Here is a 22,011-nt window from a genome sequence, read left to right as displayed (position 1 = left end):
GATATTCTTTCAAAATGATGATTATATGAAATGAAACAATATTACACTTTAATATAATGATTTCATAAAATGAGGGAAACAAGGTGCAATTAAAGAGATAAGTTTATATGAACAGAATCATAGAAGGTTTAAAATAAAAAAGAGTGAAAGATATTATTGTTCATGTAAGAATCAATAACTGAATGGATGAGAATGATTCACTGCATTGAATAATTTAGCACATTTAATAGAAAATAAATAAGTACATTAAAATACCTTATGTTTCAGAGTTCTGTGGCTCCTGGGGATAAGCACTTAATATAATAAATGAATTTATAACTTAAAGCTGCAGCTAGGAAACAAATGGAACATTGAGAGAGTACTAGAGGAACACATTTGCTGGGAATCCTCAGCTCTGCTGAATTACTTGGTCTGATTAGCCTGAGAGTTGTCCAGTGGAGGTAGCTTTTTAGCTGCTAATTGTGCCAATCATCTAGACAGCAACATTCATCTTGCTCCAGCTGTCTGTTGTTAGTTTGGATTGTTACATGTTGCTACCTGTTTTGTGATTGAGTGGTTTTCATCCTCAGTTGTCAGGATGGTTCAGTGATTATGGTGATATTTGGATTCCTTTTACATCTGAAAACAGAACTGTACCCATGCTGAGGGGAAGAGGAAGAAGACATATTGACCAACTTCAACACAGAGTCTACATTTATCAATGTCCACACAATCTGTATTCTCCTCAATAAATTAAACTTCTATCACACTAACATACCTCAGCCTCTGGAAAACAATGACATTAAAGAACAACTAGGCATGTTTATTTCTCATTCCAAAACCAGTACTACTTCAGAAAAAGGGCCTTAGTTTAAGCAACCCCTCTTGTAGCCTGTTCCTGGTAAATTTGAATGGGCAGCAATACTCCCCTCTCCCAAAAACCAAAATTTTGTTCAGATTTGTCAACAGTATTTTCATAGTCCAAGTGGCAGACAGAAAGTGAGCTTTTCTTTCTCTCTTTCTTTCCAAAACCATCTAAAATGATAATATTAAATTTATTATAGAAATAGGAAACCAAAGCTTCTAAAAAAGCTGCCTCAGTCTAAAAGTCTACAGAAAACTCACTGATATCCCTATGTGCTAAACTTTTTCTCTACTACCATCAACTGTAAAAACAGGTTTAATCAAGAGTATGGTCCTGAGTATTTACAAAGTTTTAATTTTTTCAAAATGCTGGCTTCAACTACCCATCAATGCAACTTGTTCCAATGATTAACAATTTGCTGGCTAAAGGAAAACTTCCTATAATTTTTTTCCATAGTTTTAATTTAATGGCCCCCGGTTCTAGTATCATTTAATTCCATTAAAATTTCCCCTTCATTCCTTTTACTATCTAATGAAACTTGTTCCAATTGATTAACAATTTGCTGGCTAAAGGAAAACTTCCTACAATCCAGTCTATAATTTTTTTCCCTTAGTTTTAATTTAATGGCCTCTGGTTCTAGCATCATTTAATTCCATTAAAATTTCCCCTTCATTCTTTTTACTATCCCCTTTCAGAATCTTATAATCTTGAGTTACATCCCTTCTGAGGTACCTAGTTACCAAGCTCTGTAACCTACATATTCAAAACATCTCCTTACCTCCTCCTCTAGCCAAGCTCACCTTTGTTGCCCATCTTTGAACTTCTTCAAGGACCTCAGTACTTTAAATAAAAAGACACTGCGCCATAGAAGTTTGTTACCCATATGGCTGTTTTAGTGCTTGACTCATTGGTGACTTGATTCACAATATGAAATTGATGCATTTTGTAGTAAAATCGCTCACTGCAAAGCCTACTCATTGCTACACAACTGAACTTTTATAAACTCTGTAATGAGAAATTTTCAAAAACTTATCCATCTGTCAACTATGAACTTGGCCAAATATGGCAAAATAATTTGTGTTAGGTATTGAGGCTAATATATTAATATTCAGAATTGCTATCAATCTGAACATTCATCATATTAATTTTAGATTATTATAAAATTTTAATATTTTATTGTGTTATCATAGTAATTTATGTATTTAAGTGAATTGTCCAACATTAAAGAAGGGTTATATGACTTGTGGCCCACTCTGTATTAATAAAATGGGATATGCAAAATTTAGATATTTAAATAATACATTCTGAACTGTCAGAGCTACACGTTGATATAAGTAAATATAAAAACACCCACTGTTAAATGACACAGTGTTTTTTCTATGAAAATATTTTAAATATTTGCTTGACTATAAAATGAATGGAAACATATATTTACAGCTAGTGTTTACAGTTATGCAATACTCTTCACACAAGGAACATCAGTTTACAGAGTTTTACAAAGACTATTATCATTATCAAAAAGTACCAAATTTTATGTCTAATGAAAATAATAAAATTATCACTCATGTAAAACAGGTTCAATATGTAAATTGATTAAATCTTAATTAATATGCATTTCTTTTGCTCTTTAATTTTATAACAGTAAAATGAAACTTACCATTACTCAAAGTTGCTAAACGAGATTCCTTCCCAATTCCAGACTGGAAACCCATGCCCAGACCAGATACATGGCCTAATAGAAAAAATAAAAGTAATTTTAAGATATATTATAATGTGATTTACAATCTTTCACACAAAAAGAAACTGGAGTCAAAAGTTGCAAACAGTGTTGTACAGAATGTACAAAAACGGAGCATGTGTACTGAATTTTTTAAATAAATACTTTGCATTTATTTTCTTTTATATTTATACTGACAGATCCAATGCCTCTTTTAAATTGAAGATATAAACATCTAACAAGCTAATAACAGACCAGTTTAAACGTAAGATTTTTCTCCTTGACTGACATCTTATATTTAATTGGTCTGGAACCTTTTGTTCATAATTCTATGAAGCTAATAGGCACATTCACTAACAAGAAGACGATCTGGGAAAAAATTTGCCCAGGGGCCCATGCAGTCCTAGCTATGCTGCTAGAAATGGACGTAACTATTGTTGCAGTAAGTCATTTAGTTCTGGTAGATAGGGCCTGAAGCAGCCGAGTGGTCAAGCAATGTTTGAGTGGACTGAGGTTCAAGCTCACATGACTATTGAATATGGTTAATTATTATATTTATTGTTTAAATGGTTAATTGCAACTCTTCTGGCCTAGTGGTTGTGATATAAGATTCTGTCTTATAGAAACAGAACTTTTTTAGTTCAGTAAAATGTTTTTTTTTATACTAGTGTAAATCATGTAATTTTTAAAAGAAAAAATGTTACACTGTTCTTTGCATGGATAATCCAAAAAAAATAATAATAATAATAAAATAATAAATAAATAAAAATAAATAAATGGAGACATAAACAGATGTAACCATACCAAATAATTTCTTGTCAAAATAAGCAAATTTTTCACTCACTAACTTTCACATCAGAAATAAACACAAACAGTAGGGCACAAAAGGTGATATAGTTGTACACGTTGGCACTAATGATATCAAGAGTAGGAGACCGGCAGAATTACTTAACAAGTACAGATCACTGTTGAAAAAAAGCCGTGAATTAGGGTTGAATTTGAAAGTGTCTGCAATTCTGCCCAGACACGATAGGAGGGAGTATATGATGAGAGCTTTGTCAATCAATTCGGCCCTGGAAATAATGTGCAAGGCTAAAGGGGTAGAATTTTTTTCAGCCTGGACTGTACTTGTTAACAGGAGAGACTGCTTCTACAGGGATGGGATACCCTTAAATAGAAAGGGTGCAAGAATATTTGCTGATGCTATCGAGGCAGTGTTAGGTGGGTCGGAAAACTGCTAGCTTGGGGGGGAGGGGGATACAAAGACTAATACATTAAAAGTAGCCACTGGCAGAGGTGAAAGTGATTCTTGCACTGCTTCTATTGGAATGAGCAGAAGCCTGAAAAATAAGATGCAGGATATTTCAGAGACTGCTGGGAGTCATTGCGGTACAAGTAAACACATGGGTTGTGTTAGGGTAGCTAAGAACAGAAACAGGTGCATGTATACTTGCGTGTACACCAATGCTAGGAGTTTGGTAAATAAATTTGATGAATTTGAGGTATTGCTCAAAGCATCAAAGGTGGATATTGTTGGGATATCAGAGATGTGGTGTCACACAGATATAAGGAATGCAGAAATGGAATTTGGGGAGTACAATGTCTACAGACAGGATAGGAAGGGAGGAGAGGTTATGTATTAGTTAAGAAACACATAAAATCCAAGGAAGTGAAGCCAGTCGACATCGCTGGACAGTGCAGTGTTGAGTCAGTTTGGTGTGACATAAGCATTGGGAGATCAAAATTGAGAGTAGGAGTGTACTATAGGCCTAATAACTCTGATGAGTATAATAAGAAACTGTACAGGGAAATAGAGAGGGCCAGTACAACAGAGAGTCTTATAATGGGGGATTTTAATTTCCCAGATATTGACTGGAATTTGTGGGTTGGTCACTCACACACTTGCAAGGCTTTTGTGGATTTATTGGATGACTGTTTTCTACATCAGAATGTTCGGGAGGCAGCTAGAGGGAGTAATACTCTTGATTTGATTATCAGTAGTGATTCTTCCTGCATTAAGAATCTGCAGATAAAGGAACCACTAGGTGGCAGTGATTACAGTGTGCTGAAGTGGGATTTACTCAAAGAGGTAACTACCATCAGGGGTAAAGGGAAGGGTTATTGCTTTCGTAAAGGCGACTACGATGGTCTGAGACAGTATTTAAATTCTATATACAGTGGGACTAACTGAAGATGTTACCAACAGCAAATTCAAAATGGGAAGTATTCAAAGAACTTATCTTGGAAGCTACTAGGCTTTACATACCAACTAAGAAATATTGTTCAAGGTTTAGGCCTAAATGGATGTCATATGAACTAATGAGACATATGACAGAGAAGAAAAATGCATGGGATACATATAAATTAACACGTGACACAGAAGCCTATGATAGATACAAGTTGATCTATAACCAAGTTACAAAGGAGGTTAGACAGGCAAAGGCAGATTACGAGAAATCTTTGGCAAGGGATCCAAAGAAAAACAGCAAAGAGATCTTTACTTATGTAAACTCTAGAAGGAAGGGGATGAATCAGATTGGTCCACTTGATATCGATGGGTCAACTGTTGATGATCCTGCTCAGGTAGCTAACAAACTAAATGAATATTTTGCATCGACATTCACACATGAGGAGTTATTCAGCGAGGGGAATGCCAGAGGTGTATTCAACTCTGGCAGTAAGCTAGATGTTTGTTTGGTTTTTAGGAGCATTAGCAACTAAGGCCATATTGCTCCGGGATATGCGGTGGTCATTCCCTGACCTTTCTGCTGTTGTTGTTGTTGTTGTTGTTGTTATTTGGTTTTTAGGAGAATTAGCAACTAAGGCCATATTGCTCCGGGATATGCGGTGGTCATTCCCTGACCTTTTCGCATCCTCCGTATTTGGTGGTGACGGGCTCGAACCCCAAGTCTAATCAGGAAGCGTGTGCTACGCACTGCTGCTCCTTCCCACCTGGCTACGGAGGTGCCCGGTAAGCTAGAGAATCTTCTTGTAATAACTGAGAGTAAAGTGGAGGAGAAATTGTTGAAGATAAACACAAGAAAGGCACCTGGGGTGGATGGGATCTCTCCAGTTATATTAAAGGAGGCAGCAAAGGAAGTAAGCAAACCCTTAGCCATAATTATGAGAGCTTCCTTGGACTCAGGGGAGGTACCCACAGACTGGAGATGTGCAAATGTGACCCCAATTCACAAAGGAGGATCAAAGGCTGACACAAGTAATTATAGACCTGTGAGTTTAACTTCTGTTCCAGGAAAATCAATGGAGGCACTGGTTAAAGAAGCACTGCAGGATCATCTGGAGAAGACTTCAGTTATAGCTCGGACACAGCATGGTTTTGTTAAGGGGAAGTCTTGCCTGACCAATTTAATTGGATACTATGATGCAGTCACAAAAGAACTGGATGCAGGGAATAACTTTGATATTATATAATTGGATCTGAGAAAGGCTATTGATACTGTTGCACATGGAAGACTGCTGCACAAATTGGAGCAGTGTGGCATTGGAGGCAAATTGCTGCTATGGATAAAGGGGTGGTTGAGAGGGAGAAGACAGAGAGTTGTAATCAATGGACACTGCTCATCGTGGACTAATGTTAATAGTGGAGTCCCTCAGGGTTCAGTGTTGGGTCCATTATTGTTTTCTGTATTTATAAATGATATTGATGATGGTATATCAAGCTTAATGTCCAAGTTTGCAGACGATACAAAGGTTGGCAGGGTTGTCAAGGACACTACTGACACTATGCTGATGCAACAGGATCTGGAAAGGTTGAGTAGATGAAGTTTAACATTGAGTTTAACAAATGAAATTTAACATTGACAAATGTAAAGTACTACATATGGGAAACAGCAACCCCAGAGCAACGTATCAACTCTGTGGTACTACACTGACAGTGGTAGAGAATGAAAAGGACCTGGGGGTAATTGTGCAGGCAGATATGAAGTTCTCTGAGCAGTGCAGACTGGCTGCAAGAGTAGCTCATGGTGTCTTGTCAATGATATACAAGAATTTTTCTAGCAGGGATAAGGAGGTGATTATTCCCTTGTATAAGGCAATGGTCAGGCCACACTTTGAATACTGTATATAGGTCTGAACACCTCATTTCAAGAAGGATGTAGAGCTGCTGGAACGAGTACAGAGAAGGGCAACAAGATTAGTGAATGGAACAAAGGGGTGCTCTTACGAAGAAAGGCTCAAGTTTTGCGAATTACAGTGTCTGGAGACTAGGCACCAGCGAGGTGATCTGATAGAGGTGTATCTTGAATGGTTTGAGCATGCTCAATGCTGATGGGGTTCTTCTTCTTGCTCAGAATAATCACCTGAGAAGGCATAAATTCAAATTGAGGAAAGACAGATGTAGGATAGACGTGCGGAAATTTGCCTTTAGCCAGCGGGTAGTTGGTTGGTGGAACAGACTTCCATCCCTTGTCGTGGATGCTGATAGCGTAAATAAATTTAAGGCTCAGCTGGACAGGTATTTCAAACGAACGGAGGGGTGAAGTGGAAGTGGGGTTTTTTTTTTTTTTTTTTTTTTTTGGCTGATGCTGCATAAGCTTTTTCTTTCTTGCATCATATGCCTCTACTAATGCTAATGCTAACTCCAAACTCAACTGCAGTGAATGTAGAGCCCATAAAGCATAACTGGATGATCTATGTCTAACTAAATGGATATAGCAAAAAATTCTATCTTAGAAATTTTTTGAGGAAGAAGAGATAGATGCTGTCGAACCATGTTCTCCTAAAAGGAAAAAACTAGAGGCAGAAAAACACAAGATAACCCCATGGAAACAAATTGAAAGGCCCATAGAAAACTAAGCAATAAACACATTAATTCACTGGAAGTGTCAATGTCTCTCTAATAATGCTGAAAATGTCTGAAATTTGATAATACAATATGGTCCAATAGGCATCTGCCTTTAAACTTATGTTAAGCCCAAGACCACCCTCCTCCTTCTCTTCTCCCAGGACAACAGTAAAACTTTGCTTTAACAGACTTCCATTTTAATGGACTTCAGAAATACCAGATAACATCCACTGAACCAGTCTATTCATTCATGCAGAACCTGGTTACCAGCTATTATTTAATTTATCAGCTGAATTCACAGTCTGAAGAGCTCTCTAGTACCCTAACTGCATTTTCAAATGACTCTCTACTGATGTCCAATTCACTCAACAGGATAGCAGAAGGTGATCAAAATCTGAGTCTCAGGCTATTAAAAATCTCTCTCTATCCAGACAACAATTACATGCTGGTCATACAGCCCAATTTCCATAACTGTATACACACAGAACTCCAAAACAGAAGAAAAGTAGGTGCAGAGGGGAAATTTCCTCATATCATTCTATTATACCAACTAGCAACACAAAGCAATAATTATAATGATGAGTAACAGTCTCACATATTACACTTGCCTGCCTAAACTGTACAAGAGAACGCCAGCTAGCCAGGCTATTCGGAACACGAGACAACACTGCACTACAACTAATATTATGGAGCAGAGCCAGTACACCTGACATCTTCCATGCCACACAACCAGCCATTAAATGAATATGGCTTGTATCTTTAGCAAACAGCTTCACCTTCACTTGCTTCCTCAGTATACTACAAGCTGTGCAACATATTACCAAAATTACTCACCCAATCTGGTAGCAGTTTCGAAACATATTGCTACCAAAGTAGCAAAACAAAACCAAAAGTTAGATTTTGCTGGGTCCCATGACACATTTGAATAAGCAGAAATGAAAAAGCAGACAAAGAAGCAAAACAAGAGCAGGTCCCATCAGTTCAAATTTTAAGGTACCATATGCAGACTACAAATCTGTTATCAAGTAGCACAAGACAGTGGTAGCAAACATGACAAAAACAAACTGGCAATAAACTTTTGCAGATCAAAAACAGAAACTATAACCCTGGAGTACTAGTGAAAGGGTGCCTCTGTGGCCGGGTGGGCAGGAGCAGCAGTGCATAGCACACGCTTCTTGATTAGACCAGGGTTCGAGCCCGTGACCACCAAATACGGAGGATGCGGAAAGGTCAGGGAATGACCACCGTATATCCCGGAGCAATATGGCCTTAGTTGCTAATGCTCCTAAAACCAAATAACAAACAAACTAGTGAAAGACCAAATACACAGACTGATGTGGTTTCTGCAAAATTAAGAAATGGATACATTAATCACTCTTACTTTATTTAGACAGAAGATGGATACATCCAACACAACAACTGACATACAATGGTAACAGTCTCATATATTATACTTGCCTGCCTAAACTTTACAAGAGAATGCCAGCTAGTCACGCTATTCAAAACCTAAGACACAACCTCACTATACTAATATTATGGAGCAGAGCCAGTATACCTAACATCTTCCATTTTCTAACACTAATAAATTATTACCAAAAATGTAGCAAAGAATGCAAAGCATAACATATTGCATTAAAAACTATTATGTAGCACTTGCATAAAGTTAAACAAGCCAGAAAGTGAATGTTAGTTTGGCACAATATAGCCACAGCAGCTGATGTACTAAAATATACTTAAAAAAACCAAACCAAGCCTATTCACAGGAATTAAATTTGTGAAAATCATAAAGATTAAAAAGGTTGCAAAGTACCTGTTCAATTCATTTACTACTTCATTTGGATTATCTATGAATCCATTACTTTCATTCTACCAGGAGCCCCATCTGATTTCTCATACTCAGCATTTGCCTTCTTGCAGGACCAGTAATTAGCATTAGCAGAGGCATAATGCAAGAAAGCAAGCTTATGCAGCATCAGCCTATATATAAAAAAAAAAAAAAAATCGCTCCCATTTCACCCCACCGTTTATTCCAAATACCTGTCCAGCTCAGACTTAAATTTATTTAGGCTCTCAACTTCCACAACAAAGGATGGAGTCTGTTCCACTAACCAACTACACGCTGGCTAAAGGCAAACTTCTGCACATCTATCCTACATCTGTCTTTCCTCAATTTGAATTTATGCCCTCTCAGGTGATTATTCTGAGCAAGAAGAAGAATCCCATTAACACTGAGCATGCTCAAACCATTCAAGGCTTTATACACCTCAATCAGATCACCTTGCAGATGGCTAGTCTCCAGACACTGTAATTTGCAAAACTTAAGCCTTTCTTCGTAAGAGCAACCCTTTGTTCCATTCACTAATCTTGTTGCCCTTCTCTGTACTCGTTCCAACAGCTCATACAGGCCTCCAGACCTATATACAGTACTCAAGGTGTGGCCTGACCATTGTCTTATACAAGGGGATAATCACCTCCTTATCTCTGCTAGAAAACTTCCTGTATATCATTGACAAGACACTATGAGCTACTCTTGCAAACTATCCACACTGCTCACAAAACTTTTCGTCCTTTTCGTTCTCTACCACTGTCAATGTAGTACTATAGAGTTGATATGTCACTTTGGGGTTACTGCTTCCCATATGTAGTACTTTACATTTGTCAATGTTAAACTTCATTTGCCACCTCTCAGCCCATCTTCTCAACTTTTCTAGATCCTGTTGCAACAGCATACAGTCATTAGTGTCCTTAACAACCCTGCCAACCTTCATATCGTTTGCAAACTTGGACATTAAGCTTGATATACCATCATCAATATCATTTATACAGAAAACAACAATGGACCCAACACTGAAACCTGAGGGACTCCACTAATAACATTAGTCCACGATGAGCAGTGTCCATTGATTACCACTCTCTGTCTTCTCCCACTCAACCAATCCTTTATCCATAGCAGCAATTTGCCTCCAATGCAACACTGCTCCAATTTGTTCAGCAGTCTTCCATGTGCAACAGTATCAAAAGCATTCCTAAGATACAAAAATATGATATCAAAGTTATTCCCTGCATCCAGTTCTTTTGGGACCACATCATAGTATCCAATCAAATTGGTCAGGCAAGACTTTCCCTTAATAAAACCATGCTGTGTCCAAGCTATAACTGAAGTCTTGTCTAGATGATCCTGCAATGCTTCTTTAACCAGTGCCTCCATTAATTTTCCTGGAACAGAAGTTAAATTAACAGGTCTATAATTACTTGGGTTGCCCTTTGATCTTCCTTTGTGAATTGGGGTCACATTTGCACATCTCCAGTCCGTGGGTACCTTCCCTGAGTCCAAAGAAGCTCTCATAATTATGGCTAAGGGTTTGCTTACTTCCTCTACTGCCTCCTTTAATATAACTGGATAGATCCCATCCATCCCGGGTGCCTTTTTTATGTATATCTTCAACAATTTCTCCTCCACTTTCCTCTCAGTTATTACAAAATCATCTAGCTCACTGCCAGAGTTTAACTCACTCCTGGTATTCCCCTCCCTGAATAACTCCTCAAGGGTGAATGTAGATACAAAATACTCATTTAGTTTGTTAGCCACCTAAGCAGGATCATCAACAGTTGAACAATCAATATCCAGTGGACCAATCTGATTCATCCCTTTCCTTCTAATGTTTACATAGGTAAAGAACTCTTTGTTGTTTTTCTTTGCATCCTTTAGCATTAGCATTAGTAGAGGCATTTGATGCAAGAAAGCAAGCTTATGCAGCATCACCCAAAAAAAAAAAAAAAAACCCCACTTCCACTTCACCTCTCTGTTCGTTCGAAATACCTGTACAGCTGAGCCTTAAACTTATTTAGGCTATCAACTTCCACGACAAGGGATGGAAGTCTGTTCCACCAACCAACCAACCACCCACTGGCTAAAGGCAAATTTCCGCACGTCTATCCTACATCTGTCTTTCCTCAATTTGAATTTATGCCCTCTCAGGTGATTATTCTGAGCAAGAGGAAGAATCCCATCAGCACTGAGCATGCTCAAACCACTCAAGGCTTTATACACCTCTATCAGATCACCTCGCTATTGCCTAAAGATTTCTCTTTACCAAAGATTTCTCTTTACCAAAGATTTCTCATAATCTGCCTTTGCCTGCCTAATCTCCTTTGTGACTTGGTTACAGACCAGCTGGTATCTATCATAGGCTTCCATGTCACCCATTAATTTATATGTATCCCACGCATTTTTCTTCTCTGCCATATGTCTCATTAGTTCATCTGACATCCATTTAGGCCTAAATCTTTAACAATATTTCTTAGTTGATATGTAAAGCCTAGTAGCTTCAAAGATAAATTCTTTGAATGCATCCCATTTTGAATTTGAATTTTAAATACTGTCTCAGACCACCGTAGTCGCCTTTACGAAAGCAAAAAACTCTTCCCTTTACCCCGAATGGTAGTTACCTCTTTGAGTAAATCCCACTTCAGCACACTGTGATCACTACCACCTAGTGGTTCCTTTATCTGCAGATTCTTCAGGCGCCTCCGTAGCCAGGTGGGAAGGAGCAGCAGTGCGTAGTACACGCTTCTTGATTAGACCGGGGTTCGAACCCGTCACCACCAAATACTGAGGATGCGGAAAGGTCAGGGAATGACCACCGCATATCCCGGAGCAATATGGCCTTAGTTGCTAATGCTCCTAAAAACCAAATAACAACAAATAACATAACAACAGCAGATTCTTAATGCATGAAGAATCACTACTGATAATCAGATCAAGAGTATTACTCCCTCTAGTTGCCTCCCGAACATGCTGATATAGAAAACAGTCTTCCAGTAAAATCCACAAAAGCCATGCTAGTGTGCGAGTTTTTTTTTTTTGTTAGTTATTGGCGCAACGACTTCTGTGGCCATAAAATACCTTCCAAGGTTTTTGCAGTACTCTGATCCAAGCCTGAGGCGGGATTCGAACCCACGACCTTTGGGTTGCCAGGCAGGCACTTTACGAACCTGGCTAGCCCGGTTGGCAGTGTGTGAGTGACCAACCCACAAATTCCAGTCGTTATCCGGGAAATTAAAATCCTCCATTATAAGACACTCTGATTTACTGGCCCACTCTATTCCCTGTACAGTTTCTTATTATACTCATCAGAGTCATTAGAGCTATAACACACTCCTACTCTCAATTTTGATCTCCCAATGCTTATGTCACACCAAACTGACTCAACACTGCACTGTCCAGCAATGTCGACTGGCTTCACTTCCTTGGATTTTATGTGTTTCTTAACTAATAGCATAACCCCTCCTATCCTGTCTGTAGACATTGTACTCCCCAAATTCCATTTCTGCATTCCTTATATCTGTGTGACACCACATCTCTGATATCCCAACAATATCCGCCTTTGATGCTTTGAGCAATACCTCAAATTCATCAAATTTATTTACCAAACTCCTAGCATTGGTGTACACGCAAGTATACATGCACCTGTTTCTATTCTTAGCTACCCTAACACAACCCATGTGTTTGCTTGTACCACAACGACTCCCAGCAGTCTCTGAAATATCCTGCATCTTGTTTTTCAGGCTTCTGCTCATTCCAATAGAAGCAGTGCAAGAATCACTTTCACCTCTACCAGTGGCTACTGTTAATCTAGTAGTCTTTGTATCCCCCCCAAGCTAGCAGTTTTCCGACCCACCTAACACTGCCTCGATAGCATCAGCAAATATTCTTGCACCCTTTCTATTTAAGTGTATCCCATCTCTGTAGAAGCAGTCTCTCCTGTTAACAAGTACAGTCCAGGCTAAAAAAATTCTACCCCTTGAACCTTGCACAATATTTCTAGGACTGAATTGGTCGGCCCTGGAAAGGGCCGAAAGGATGGTTTAATACTTCAAGCATTGCGCTGGTTTCCAAAACATTAAAGTATGTGGTGAAGTTGAATGTCAACAAATATCTTCTTTCGTCTTCTCAACCTCCAACCCAAGCACGGTACTAAGTACTATAGGTTCTAATACCTCTTGTGTTTGGGGTTCACATAAAAAAAAAAAAAAAGAGTTGCCAGTGCCGATTCTGCAGCTGCAGAGAAATTTTGTGATGTGCTGGAAAAAAAAATTTATGAAGGCGGCTATTCAACACAGCAAATTTTTAATGTTGACCAGACTGCTCTGTATTGGAAAAAAATGCCAGATCAAACATACATTGCCAGGTTTCAAGGTGTTAAAAGATAGGGCCACACTCTTGCTTGGGGCTAATGCAGCGGAAGATTACAGATTAAAACCACTGCTTGTGTACCATTCTGGAAATCCTCGTGCATTTAAGGGCATCAATAGTCACCCTACCCGTGCATTTTCAATCGAATCAGAGAGCATGGATAACAATATCTCTCTTTTTGGATTGATTTAAATGGTACTTCATTCCTGGGGTTGAAAAATATTGTAAAGACAATGATAATGCTTCTGGACATCCTATGCATCTAGATGATTTCAATTTGAATGTGAGAGTCATATGTCTACCTCCAAACACAATTTCACTCATCCAACCTATGGATCAGGGTGTTATTTCGAATTTAAAAGCATACTATTTACGCACAACATTTGTTCAGGCATTGTCTGCAGTAGATGATGAGAAAAATTTTAGGTTAAGAGACTTTTGGAAGTCTTACAATATTTACCATGCCATCATAAACGTTAATAAAGCCAGGGCAGAAATTACTAAAAGTTTTTCAAATGGCACATGGAAGAAAATATGCCCACGGCACGTAAAAGGTTTTGAAGGATTTGAAAAAGACAAATCATATGAAGAGGTTACAGATAAGATTGTAAAAGTTGCAGAGCTACTTCAGTTGGAGGTTGATGCCAAAGACGTGGAGGAGTTAATAGAGGAAGAAGAGAAGGAATTATCTAACGAAGAACTTATTGGCTTACAGGCAGAGATAGTGAAAGAAGAAAATGCTGACGAAACTCAAGATGACCCAAATGAGGGGCCAAGACGCTTCATCACCAGAAAGATGGCAATGGCGAGGTTTGAGAAGATGGATCCTGACAGCAAATGATTCTTAAAAGTTAACAGAGGGGTGAATGATATGCTTGCTTGCTACAAAGAAATCTACAAGGAAAAGAAAAAAGCCATCATCCAGTCATTAATATGTTCTTTTGTAAGGTTGATCGGTCAACCCCTTCTAAATCTCACACAGCCCTCAACCTCTGCAGTGGCGTACTTATCGGGTGAAGATGTTGATTCTGGCAATGATGCTTGAGAGGTAAAACTTACTGATGTTATGCTTGTCTCCTCTCTTTTTTTTGTAATTTTATAATTTTGAATTTTTTAAAATTGCACGCTTTTGTAAAATTTTTCTTGCGCATGAGACAAAAAATTGAATAAATATAATAAATAATTCTTTTTACTTGTTCATCAAACATTTCTTTTTTGATTCAAACAATTCAGTAAGCACAGTTGCGCGTGCTGCAAAGCATGGGGGAAATTCCGACTTACGTAGCGTTCTGCAGAATGCAACCCTTATGTCGTTGTTGTTATTTGGTTTTTAGGAGCATTAGCAACTAAGGCCATATTGCTCTGGGGATATGCAGTGGTCATTCCCTGACCTTTCCGCATCCTCCGTATTTGGTGGTCACCGGCTCAAACCCCGGTCTAATCAAGAAGCGTGTGCTATGCACTGCTGCTCCTGCCCACCTGGCCACGGAGGCGCCCCAACCCTTATGTAAGTCGGGGAGTTGCTGTAATGGGGATTTTAAATTCCCAGATATTGACTGGAACTTGTGAATTGGTCACTTGCACATAAGCAAGACTTTTGTGGATTTATTGGATGAGTGTTTCTACAGCGGCATGTTCGAGAGGCAACCAGAGGGAGTAATGCTCTTGATCTGATTTTCAGCAGTGATCACTGTGCACTAATGTGGGATTTACTTAAATATGTAACTACCATCAGGAATAAAGGGAAGGGTTTTTGCTTTCGTAAAGGTGACTATGGTGGTCTCAGACAGTTTTTGTCGCATGATAATTTATATGCATTTTTCTTCTCCACAAGTCTCATTAGTTCATCTGACATCCATTTGGGCCTGAACCTTGAACAGTATTTCTTAGTTGGTACAAAGAGCCTAATAGATCTTTGTACCAACTAAGCTTTAAATTCTATACAGTGGGACAAACTGATGATATTACCAACAGCGATTTCTAAATGGGAAGTATTCAATCTTGGAAGCTACTAAGCTCTTTGTACCAACTAAGAAATACTGTTCAAGGTTCAGGCCTAAATGGATGTCTGATGAACCAATGAGACTTGTGGAGAAGAAAAATGCACAGGATGCATATAAATTATCAGGTGACACAGAAGCCTATGGTAGATATGAGGTAGTCTGTAATCAAGTCACAAAGGAGGTTAGGCAAGTGAAGGCTGATTACGAGAAATCTTTGGCAAAGGATGCAAAGAAAAACAACTGACTTCTTTACTTATGTAAACTCTAGAAGAAAGAGGATGAATTAGACTGGACCACTTGATATTGATGGTTTGACTGTTGATGATCCTGCTCAAGTAGCTGACAAACTGAATGAGTATTTTGCACCTACATTCCCACATGAGGAATTCTGTAGAGAAGTGGAGGCTAGAAGCTTATCAAACTCTTAACAGGGAGCTAAATGATTTTGTAACAACTGAGAGTGAAGTAAAGGAAAAATTGTTGAAGATAACCATAAGAAAGGCACCCTGGGGTGTATGGGATCTATCCAGTTATATTAAAGGAGGCAGCAACGGAAGTAAGCAAACCCTTAGCCTAATTATGAGAGAATCTTTGGACTGAGGGGAGGTCACCACGGACTGAAGATGTGCAAATTTATTCCCAATTCATAAAGGGGGGTAAAGGGGGACATAAATAATAACAGACCTGTTAGTTTAACTTCTGTTTGTGGAAAAATAATGGAGTCACTGGTTAAAGAAGAATTGCATGATCATCGAGCCAAGACTGCAGTAATAATTCACATAGCATGGGTCTGTTAAGGGGCAGTGTTGCCTGAACAATTTGACTGGACACTAATTATGATGTGGTCACAAAGGAATTGGATGGAAAAAAATAATTTTGATATCATATACGTGGATTTCAGGAAAACTTTAGACACTGTTGCAGATGGAAGACTGCTGTACAAATTGGAGCAGTATGGCATTAAGGGCAAGTTGCTACAATGGATAAAAGGATGGTTGAGTGGGAGAAGACAGTATATGATAATCAATTGACACTGCTCTTTGTGGAATGTTATTAGTGGAGTCCCCCCAGGGTTTGGTGTTGGGCCTATTGTTGTTTTCTATATTTATCAATGACATTGATGAAGGTATATCTGGCTTGTTAATGACAGTACTCTACTGCAACAGGATCTAAAATAGTTGGGCAGATACGTTGAGAGGTGGCAACTGTAGTTTAACACTGACAGATGCAAAGTACTGCATATGATGGGTAGCAGTAACCCCTGAGAAATGTACTGACTGTGTTGTGTGGTACTACACTCAGGGAAGTGGAGAATGAAAAATATCCAGGGGTAATTGTGCAGTCAGATATGAAGTTTTTTGAGCAGTGTAGACAGGTGCCAGAGCAGCTCATGGGGTCTTGTCAATGATATACAGGAATTTTTCTATCAGGGATAAGGAGATGATTATCCCTTTGTATAAGGCAATCTTCAGGCCATACCTTGAGTACCGCATACAGGTTTGAAGGCCCCATTTTTGGAAGGATGTAGAGCTGCTATAACGAGTACAGAGATGGGTAACGACAGTAGTGAGGGGAACAAAGGGTTGCGCTTATCAAGAAAGGCTTAATTTCTGCAAATTGCAGCATCTGGAATAGTAGGCACCTGTGATGTGATCTGATTGAGGTGTATAAGGCCTTGAATGATTTGAGCAAGCTCAATGATGATGGGATTCTTCCTCTTGCTCAGAATATGCACCTGAGGTGGCATAAATTCAAATTGAGAAACACAGTTGTAGAAATGCTGAGGCCTCCATAGCCAAGTGGTCAGGAGCTTGTGTGCAGTAGCACACACTCTTTGAGTAGACCGAGGTGGTTCAAGCCCCTGACTACTAAATACGATCAATCTACCAACCCGCACTTGACCAGCGTGGCAGATTATTTTCCATTTTCCTAAACATGAATTTTTGAGGAGGCTTCCATCCTGCAGTGGATTGATTAATTGGAGCAGTTTACCTTTTTTTTTTAGTTATAGAATAGATGTATGGAAATTTGCTTTTAGCCAGCGGGTGGTTGATTTCTGGAACAAACTTCCATCTATCATGGTTGAAGTTGATAGCTTAAATAAATTCAAGGAAGTACTGGACAAACTTTTGGAGCAAATGGATGGGTGAAATGGGAAGTTTTTTTTTGGTTGATGCTGTATAAGCTTGCTTCCTTGCACCATATGCATCTACTAATTCTGTTTCTAATGCTAAAAGACAGTGTTGACAAGAATCATACTCTTCCCCATATGCCACCTCCTGTACACAATGTATACGCTATAATGCCAATTTGCATCCCTTATAATGAAATTTAGAATCATTTATCTCAAGGGTGGTACTGTCTTGGTTATTCTAAATATGCTGGCATTTTTTTTTGCCTTGACCATTAACTAAAATTCATCGCTACGCTCCTAACATTATTATATATGATACCCAAATGCATCACTTTTATCAGATCAAACACATTTTCTGTAACTTTTAACTGCTGTGATTTGTTTGGCTATTCCTTATTCACATACTTAATCTTAGTTCAGAACAACCCTTCTGATAACCTCCAACTAATTCTCTGTCTTCTTCCCCACAGCTTAACTCATGGAATTTTTAGTCACAGAGACTGGACATGGGGCATTTAGCTCTCTAGAATTATATTCCATAGTATAAAATATTATCGAAATCCTAAAGTCTTGAAACTTGGACAGACAACTTGTGTAGTCGAGACCCACTAATTTAACTATCAATTAGTGGGTCTCAACTACACAAGTTGTCTGTCCAACATGTAGGATTATATTCATGAAGGATGAAGGAAAGTTTGATTAAGAATTAGTGGACACATTTTTGTTTTACCTTAATTTTATCTAAATATCTTGTAAATTAAATTTCAGTAATTCTGTGAACTGATTTTCTGAGGATATTATATTTTGTAAACTTAATTCTTACCTTTTCAAACTAATTCTGCTAAGTTACATTTTTTTTCAATATCTTGTAAGTTTAAATCTGTAATATTTTGTTAGTTTACTTCTTATCTCAATATTGGTTATTAAAAGATCTACCTTGAATACTTTATATGAGGATATCCCGAGTCATATGGAAATGACCATAGTCGAATCCCACATGAGTCACGAATTCTCGAATACATCTTTTGTATAGCCCATTGCATGTATTCAAAGATCAATCTGGTTAATAATCATAGTGCAACTAAGCAACTGATGATTCTTTTCTTGTTCCCAATATAAGAAATGTACCAATCTCAAATTAAAATTTGTGCACCACTAAATCACTGAAGAAATGGATGTTCGTTGTATAGACAAATCAAGGTGACACGTTAAGTGATGCACCCCTGATTCTGTCTACAGAACAGAAGTCAAGTGCACATCACTCTGGTTCAAGAGGATTTAGTTTCCTCCCCATTCTCTGACATACACTATCAGAGAAATGGAAAAACATCTTCTGTAATAAGGATACATGGACTAGAACCAGTGTGTGTCTACCAGGAGCAATAATTGACATCACCAACAGATTGTCAGATTTTTAGGGATGAAAGAGAAGACAATTATTAATCATGTAGTTCCTAATGATGCAAAATAAACATGAACTGATGATTTGTTGGATAAGTATAGGACAATTCTGAAAAAATAACTGCAGTTAAGTCAGAAAGTTTGTGTCCACAGTTCTAGCCAAGTGAGATAGGACAGACTATATGCTGAAAGCTGTGTGGATTAGCTCAAGACTCTAAGACCTCTGCAAGGCTTTTGGAAAAATATTTTTATCATAATGGTCTGTACATGTAGCTAGAAGGAATATATTTTGATGGGATGCAATACATTTGAACAAAGGTGGTGCAAGGATTTATACCAATATCACTGAGGACACCTTAGGGGTTCAGGAAAACTAGTAGTTAGGGAGGAGAGGAGTAATATAGATATGTGTTCACCTGATGATATGGGTCAAAGTTATGCTTGCACATCCCAAGCATAAAACTGCAGGAAGTATTCTTTTAGCTAGCTGAGCTTGAGGAAATTTAAAGGTCAACTGGATAGTTACCTATGTGAGGAGGTTCTTTTACTTCCTTGTTTATATATATATATATTTTTTATTTTCTAAAATTGTACTTTATATTTTTAAAATTTGACTTTTTCACTGAATTTCTAATTCTCCACAGCAGAGCCTAACTTAAGGATATACAGCCCTAGGAAAGAGTTTTTTTGGGGTCCCTGTAAAAAGGTTTATTACGAAATTACATTTAATGTTTTTGGATTAATAATAACAATTTGAAAGTATATTTTATTCACAGATTTTATAAGGAACATGAGCACTCATGCTCATCGCTACACTACTGGATATCACAGATTTTGGCAGTGTCCATTGTCGTTTATGGGGCCCCCCTCAAAGTACAGGCCCTAGCCACATGCCTAGGTCTAAGATAGGCCCTGCTCCACAGAGTACATATAATAATATAAAGTAATAATTATAACAATATACAGTGTTCTCCCCAGGACCTATCGAAGGGGTATTAGTGAATTTAACCGACCGCCCGGCTAAAATTTAAGCGATTCTTGAGTTACCATATGGTACTGCTCACTGATCTCAATCAATATTAATTTGAACATACTATGCGATTGAGATCAACGTGACAGGAGCATATAATGTTAAATTATGCAATTAATTTTTTCTCTGTATCACTTAAGTCACATTTATAAATAACAGAAAATTTTATAATATTGTGAAGTATTACATTTCCCCATCCGGCTATTTCACAATGCCGCCTGGCTGGCAAAATTTTCTGGGGAGAACACTGATATATTAATAAAATGCCCTTTTTTCTCCACCCTTCCTGATTCATTATGCAGATTATAATCTGATCATACTTTCCCTTAATTATATTCTTAAAAGGATATTTTTGTAAGTTTGGCTCAAATTACTGGTATACTAGATTTTGTACCAACTATCTGTGTGTTGTAATGTGTAATTAACCTCCAAATCAGTATAGTAAGTATGTTATTTGGCATCCATTTTAATCTGAATGTTGCCATAGACCTTTCACAGCATTGTCATTTAGGTTCGACTTAGGTGGTTTCAAGCAGAGCTGCACTGATTTTCTCTTAAAAGAGTTATCCTGGGATTCTTTTCTGACCAGCAAACATGCAAACTGGCCTTGAACAAATGAAACTACAAATCTACACACAGGTAATCCCTGAGAAGTCCCTGCATCTGTATAATTCCCTGGAAGTTAATTATAATTCCCCATCCTTCACAAAATAAATTAGTTTTTATTAATATCATTGTGTACCACACAATTTACTAAATGTAAGTATTCCACAAACAAATATATTTTTTCAAGAATATGATTAAGAAAAAAAAATGTTTCTCTCTCTCACTTAGAAATATACTGAGAATTTATAATTTATTTTGCATTATATACATTGTTTTTAATTGTATTAAGCTGTTTACATAGTAAAATACTGGGTATAAAGTTTACTGGCTATTGCCAACCAATGCAACATATAGTTTCTTGTATAAATAGTATATCAGAGTATGTTCTTTAATTTCTCTATATCAGTATCTTTTCAGTATCAGCATATTTATTTTCATAAAACTTATTTCACCTTATAAAGAAAGAAAACAACACAGTGACACTTTGCATATCAAGTGACATCCCCATAATAGTATACAGTAGAGTTGTTACCTTCACTGTTAACTTGTCGACCAGTAGCTCTTGAAACTCCATGACGATTTTCTACAAACTGAACTTCAGAAACAATAATACTACTCTCTAAAACCGAACCACAGCCTGTGCACACTGCATCACCCCGAGCTGGGTCTGTGTCGATTTCCGAACATCCACAGTGTGGACAGGGATCACTCATGGTATGTCACCTGTTTAATATACAAGGATATAAATATAAATTGAATTAGCTAATTTAAAAATTACCTTAGCTTCTACTATTTATTTTAAAAATAAGTCTTTTAAAATGAATTAAACCCAAACAAAGAATAATTTAATTATTTCAGTAAATTTAAATTCATAGTACTGTATACAATAAAACTACTGTGGATAGAGGGATGGTAAGTGGTACTAGATGGAGGGGTCATATGAATGGCCACTGTTTTTAATGGACCAAAGCAATGAGTGGGATCCCACAAGGTTCAGTGCCGGTTCCTTCCTGTTTCTGAAATTTATTAATTATATTATCAAAGTTTGCTGATGATACATAGGCAAGCAGAGTAGTTAATAAAAATAAAGTTCTGCTATTTCAACAAGATCTATATAAACTATTTGGATAGTTTATCTAGTGTTACGAATGGTATATTTTTAGGTGCAACACTGGTAAATGAAAGGCCTTGAAATGAAAGAGAGTGGTAATCAATGGTCACCACTCAGCGTGGACTAATGTTATTAGTGGAGTCCCTCAGGGTTCAGTGTTGG

The 22,011-nt window shown here is 37.8% G+C and overlaps 1 protein-coding gene across 2 annotated transcripts in view; it reads right to left on the bottom strand.

Annotated features, from left to right (window-relative positions):
• The window catches only part of Brf (Brf RNA polymerase III subunit), a 330,203-nt gene that overhangs the window by 268,948 nt on the left and 39,244 nt on the right, over nt 1-22,011 (bottom strand). The window contains exons 2-3 of one of the 2 annotated variants that reach the window (XM_090386884.1): nt 21,271-21,461; nt 2,502-2,576 (exon numbers count right to left, since the gene is read on the bottom strand). In XM_090386884.1, the coding sequence (XP_090243010.1) occupies nt 2,502-2,576; nt 21,271-21,451 (256 nt within the window). In that variant the 5' untranslated portion in view covers nt 21,452-21,461. Of the gene's footprint in view, nt 1-2,501; nt 2,577-3,365; nt 3,472-21,270; nt 21,462-22,011 lie in introns of those variants that run through there. The other variant, XM_090386885.1, reaches the window with a different exon arrangement.

Source organism: Mastigoproctus giganteus, chromosome 12 (genome assembly GCF_048544385.1).
Source record: "Mastigoproctus giganteus isolate SK-2022 chromosome 12, ASM4854438v1, whole genome shotgun sequence".
Lineage (NCBI taxonomy): Eukaryota > Metazoa > Arthropoda > Arachnida > Uropygi > Thelyphonidae > Mastigoproctus > Mastigoproctus giganteus.
This window is presented reverse-complemented; position numbering and strand designations above follow the sequence as displayed.